The 5,880-nt window shown below is 37.7% G+C and overlaps 1 protein-coding gene across 1 annotated transcript; it reads left to right on the top strand.

Annotated features, from left to right (window-relative positions):
* Nucleotides 1-1,843: 1,843 nt before the first annotated feature.
* Nucleotides 1,844-3,780, top strand: LOC131530467 (interferon-inducible GTPase 5-like). The gene has a single exon (XM_058760747.1). It carries the CDS (start codon nt 2,957-2,959, stop codon nt 3,488-3,490), a length of 534 nt encoding a protein of 177 aa, XP_058616730.1. The 5' UTR covers nt 1,844-2,956; the 3' UTR covers nt 3,491-3,780.
* Nucleotides 3,781-5,880: the final 2,100 nt, after the last annotated feature.

The raw sequence follows: 5,880 nt of genomic DNA, 5'->3' as shown, positions 1-5,880 counted from the left end.
AATTTACGCCCCTGGAATCATTTGAATCAGATCAGAGATCTGTGTATATTTGACTGCAAGGAACCACTGACGATGGTTTATAATAGCGAGTATACAGAATATAAAGCAATAAAAACAAGGATAAAATCTCCTGATTAAATGTTGAGTTATTTTGCTTAAATACTTAATTTCTGCCATATAAAACTTTTAATTAAGATTAAGCTTAAAGTAATTTCAATTGTATTTTTATCTCAAATATTTTGATGGGTCGTGAAATAGATTATACTTGTCTAGGTGGGTCGTGGAATGGAAAAGATTGGGAACCCCTGCTGTAGAGGGACCATGACCTGAGACTGGCTTGGTGTTTTATAAAGGCTACCACCATCATGTTGTCTGAACAGACAAGGATGTGGTGCCCCCTTAAGGCTGGCAGAAAGGTTTTTAGGTTGAGAAAATCTGCCATCATTTCGAGGCAGTTGATGTGTAGGTTTTGCTTCAGGCTGGACCAGGAGCTGAATACGGCTCTGCCCTCGCACAGTGCCCCCAAACCCAAGTTGGAGGCATCTGTCATGAGCACCTTCCATCAATGTTGGGCCAAGCATGAACAATGCTTCCATCACAATGTGCATGGTCTGTGATGACATCTGTGCTACAGTGAAGTGCTCTGCAAACCCGTCTACGACAGGGCCGAATGATCCCGTGGGGTAGACTGGGGAGTCAAGAAAGGTGACCACATCCTTGATTTGCTGAAACGACTGAGGTGATTCCGTCTCCCGCTTGACGGCGCCGCCGCTCCACTGCGCTTGGAGGAAACTGTATCCTGGCGCCGCGGCGGGAATTCCTCTACTTTGAACATTTTAAATCTTTTACATTTTAAATGTCCGCTTATTTTCAACAAAGATCTATGATATTATGATATTAAATTATGTGGATAAATTCTAAACTAAACGCTGAATTCATCAGGACTACTTTGTCAAGCGGAAGGTGTTGTCAGAGACGAATGTTGAGCGTGTATGTGAGACCCATTTAAATTCTGGAATTTGTGATCGTCCCTGCTAAAATGTGTAGGCTACAGTAAAAGAAAACAAATAAATTTTGATAAATGCATAAGCAGGCTAACATTGTAATATTGATAATTCAAACAAAATGAAACAATAGAAAATAATGCATTTTCATTTAAAAAGTAGTTATATTGATCAGATCCATACAATCTATATTCTTTGTTAAAAAGTGACTATTAACCAAAAAAATTAAAGGTATAAGGATGTATTTTAAGTGTGAAATAATTTTGCCCACATAGATCCCATAAAGGTCCCATATGTTCAAACCTATATGGGACCCAGATTGTGAAACACACATGGGACCCACATAAATTGCCCATTTTCAGCCCATGCCCACATGGAACCCATGCTGCCCAGGTATAACCCATATGGGGCCCCCATATCAATGTTGGCTGGGCAGTTGAACTGATTCACTGTTTCGAAGTCCTCCAGTCGGATTGCGTATCACGAATCATTCATAGGCGTAAATCCCGGGGGGGACAGGGGGGACAGGACCCCCCCTATCTGAGGCTTGTCCCCCCTAAAAATATCATTACAAGTGACTCTGTGTATTGAAAATAATATAATGGACATATACTTGAAATAATTGTGTGATTAGTAAAACAAAATAAACGCAAAAAAAACGTTTTAAATTCAGAAATGTTTTGATTCCCCTCCTTTCCTCACAGTGGTTTGGTCCACTGCCTGCTTTCCTTCTTTACCGATACACACACACAAGTCCGGTGAGAGAGAGCAAGTTAGTTATGTCTAAGTAGGCTGTCAAGGCTATTTTATTCTCTTTAAACATCGAGTGAAACGATTCTTTATCTTTAATACAGATGATGCTGGATCATTAATAAATTAGTCATGACAAAAAAATTATGACATCCGATGTATTTTCTATGAGCGATTATAAGTTTGACAAGCTTAATATCGTAGCTTGTCACCCACTACAACTAACATGGCGATAAGCCTGTGTGTGAACTGATATTAGGCTAATATTGTAGACCTATGTGTTGGGTTTGGTTCACTATGATGTTAAGTGGCAGATCAGTGGGTTTAATGCGGTTGAATTAATGCGAAAGAGACGAAACCTAAAATACTATGAATGACGCAAAATAATAATTATAATATGACCGCGTGGTGAACCATAAACTCATTTAAACACGGTCTCCATGCTATGTACACATGCTGTGTACACATATCTATCCTTGCAAGTACAATTTTGGCTGTATTATTTGTGTCCCCTTCAAAAATTGCTCTTGAGAAATTTTACGTTTATTGTCCCCCCTTACTGTCAGATGAAATTTACGCCCCTGGAATCATTTGAATCAGATCAGAGATCTGTGTATATTTGACTGCAAGGAACCACTGACGATGGTTTATAATAGCGAGTATACAGAATATAAAGCAATAAAAACAAGGATAAAATCTCCTGATTAAATGTTGAGTAATAGTGCTTGAATATTAAGAAAAGAAAAGAATAACAAATCAGAAAAAAAAAATACAGCGTCTGGGGTACCCAGTGGCAAAAAGAAAAACGTAGTGGAGGGCACGAAAGAAATTTCCTATTGAAATACATTAGATGAAAGTCGTGCTGCATGACACGAAAAAAGAGGGAAATTCATGTCCATGAACACGAATCAATAGATTAAATTTCGTGACTATATCACGAACTGCCGTGAGACTGGGTTGGTATGGCTGTGGAATGGGGTTTGGCCGAGGAAACATTTTCAGTCAAAAGAATTTTTTTGCTTTCACCCCTGAACCTGGGTGTGTACAATTACTTTAGAGTTGTTTGAGAACGTGTCTGTTTTTAGACAAATGTCCTGACACTCTTTATTCATGACTTACTGTACTGCTTTTCACTAACAACAAGTTACAGAACTGGTTTGAAACAAGAACAAGCTCTTGAAAAGTAAGATGTCAAAACTCTGATGTTCAGACATAATGAGGCCATTCAGTGTTTCCTTACAAGAAACAAAAAAGAAGGCAGCACTGAGATTAATGAGAAAAAGAAGAAAGTTCTACAGGAAAACATTGGAAAAGTTGCCTTCCTGTCTGCTTTGGTGGCTGCTGTTCCTGTTCCTGGTCTTTCAATCGCTGTAGATGCAGCTCTCATCGCAGAAGAGCTGAGAAAGTACTACGGTGCATTTGGCCTGGATGATCCATCCCTACAGAAGCTCTGTAGAACATCTGGGAAGAGCATAGAGGAACTGAAGAGTTTGATGAAGTCTCCTTTTCATCGAGGGCTAAGCACAAGCTCAATATTAATCTTGCTGGGTGCTACAGCTCTTCTTATATCAGAAGATGTTGTTGAGATGTTTGTGAGCTTCATACCCATGATTGGCTCTGTGGTGGCAGGAGGAATGTCTTATCTGACCGTCTCAAGAATGCTTAAGAAATCTCTGGAAGACATAGCTGATGATGCTAGGAACGTGCTGACGGCGTCACTGGAGACTGAAGTGTAAATGTAAAATTGACAAGAATATTCAACAGCATTTATAACTACTTGCTTTTGGGATATTTATAGACTAAAGCATTCTTCACAATTAACACAAAATAACCATAATCATTCAGAATATAGATTTATATTCACATTTACTTTAACATGATGTAACACTTTTACTTTTCACAGGTATTTAAGCCCTTCGATCTTCAAATGTCTTATGGTACAGACTCATCGTTTTATATTGTGCCAGACGCTGCATCATATAGACTGCAAGCAGCAGGTATGAGATTTGTTTTATGAAGTTGAATGTTGAACAAGGTCATTGTACAGGGTATTTAGAGTGCCCTGTCCCTGGGCAAATTTAATGTGAAGACCTGTTCAAGGAAAAATAATAAAATGTATTCATTGCAACATTTTATGGTCTGATTATTGGGATGGAAACACTAATAGTTGGTAACTGTTGAAACTATAGTGTAAACCCCAGTGAATTCTGCTTGCACGTTGGCGAAGTGATGACAAAGTTCAAAAGAGTCTCCAACAAGTTAACTTTGAACACCAACTTTGGTGTTCTGATCATCCATTGTGGTGTTAAAATGTTACACTTTAAGAGTTGGATAATTAACACTGTCAGAGTGTTAATTTAACACTTTACCAGTGATTCCCATATGTACAGGTGCTGGTCATATAATTAGAATATCATCAAAAAGTTGATATATTTCACTAATTCCATTCAAAAAGTGAAACTTGTATATTATATTCATTCATTACACACAGACTGATATATTTCATGTCATGTCATCTGCTGGTGTTGGTCCACTGTGTTTTCTGAAGTCCACAGTCAACGCAGCCATCTACCAGGAAATTTTAGAGCACTTCATGCTTCCTTCTGTTGACAAGCTTTATGGAGATGCTGATTTCATTTTCCAGCAGGACTTGGCACCTGCCCACACTGCCAAAGGTACCAAAAGCTGGTTCAATGACCATGGTGTTACTGTGCTTGATTGGCCAGCAAACTCGCCTGACCTGAACCCCATAGAGAATCTGTGGGGTATTGTCAAGAGGAAGATGAGAGACACCAGACCCAACAATGCAGAAGAGCTGAAGGCCACTATCAGAGCAACCTGGGCTCTCATAACACCTGAGCAGTGCCACAGACTGATCGACTCCATGCCACGCCGCATTGCTGCAGTAATTCAGGCAAAAGGAGCCCCAACTAAGTATTGAGTGCTGTACATGCTCATACTTTTCATTTTCATACTTTTCAGTTGGCCAAGATTTCTAAAAATCCTTTCTTTGTATTGGTCTTAAGTAATATTCTAATATTTTGAGATACTGATTTTTGACTTTCATGAGCTGTAAGCTCTAATCATCCAAATTAAAAGAAATAAACATTTGAAATATATCAGTCTGTGTGTAATGAATGAATATAATATACAAGTTTCACTTTTTGAATGGAATTAGTGAAATAAATCAACTTTTTGATGATATTCTAATTATATGACCAGCACCTGTACTCTGGGCAAGTGTTAATTTTAACTCTGAGGGAGTTAAATCCACTCTTTAAAATTTGCTGTGTAGGGAAACATTTTTGCGTTCATTTCAATTTGATGCCATTCAAAGACGTGCAGTATGGAGCAATACTCCTAGTTCATGTTTTGTTATGAGTTAAGATAAAGGTCACAGCAGCATGTTGCATTTACATTACAAAGTCAGTTTTGTCACCACCACTTTTTAAAAAATGTATTAAAACAATAGCATGAGGAAGGCTTACAATGCAACGTTTTTCATAATTCAATTTATACATAAAACACATTTGAGCCAACCAGACTAGTTGATTTATAAACCTAGTCATTCAGATATCAGGATTTATCAAATAAAAACGGTCAAAGAAAGTATTCTACTCGTCATATTAAACTATAAATATGAATATACATTTCTAGCTCTGACTGATTATAAATCGTAATTTTGACTGATTTTTAACTAATCAATTCAATATATATTCAGACTGTAGGTATTGGTTTATTAACTATGCAACTTTATTGCAATGTTGCTGATATATGTACACTGAATAAAGAGCAATCATGCTTCCATGGACAGCAAACCATAGAATACCATCGACTTTCCCCAAAACAAACTCTTTTCCTTTATTGAGAAGGGGAAAAGTCCTCTTTGTTCTCTTTCTCTGGATCATGGTTTCTACGCTGGCGATTCTTTTAAAATATTTTTATTTTTACCAAACAGTGCTGTAATCCTGTCAAGCAAGTCTCTTACTCTCATTACTATGGTGAAAAAATGTAGCCTTTTCAGAGTAACTTCAAACCTGCAGGGATTAAAGTTCTCCGTCGCTATTAGAAAAATGCATTTACAAAGGTAAAAAGAAAATGCCCCGTAAATCACTTGGAGTCAAAT

The sequence above is a fragment of the Onychostoma macrolepis genome, chromosome 02 (assembly GCF_012432095.1).
Source record: "Onychostoma macrolepis isolate SWU-2019 chromosome 02, ASM1243209v1, whole genome shotgun sequence".
Lineage (NCBI taxonomy): Eukaryota > Metazoa > Chordata > Actinopteri > Cypriniformes > Cyprinidae > Onychostoma > Onychostoma macrolepis.
The sequence above is the reverse complement of the archived record's forward strand: the minus strand, read 5'-3'. Positions and strand labels throughout refer to the sequence as shown.

Bases quoted from the DNA above. Each gene is read 5' to 3' on its own strand.
- LOC131530467 (XM_058760747.1), top strand. From the start codon at position 2,957: ATGTTCAGACATAATGAGGCCATTCAGTGTTTCCTTACAAGAAACAAA.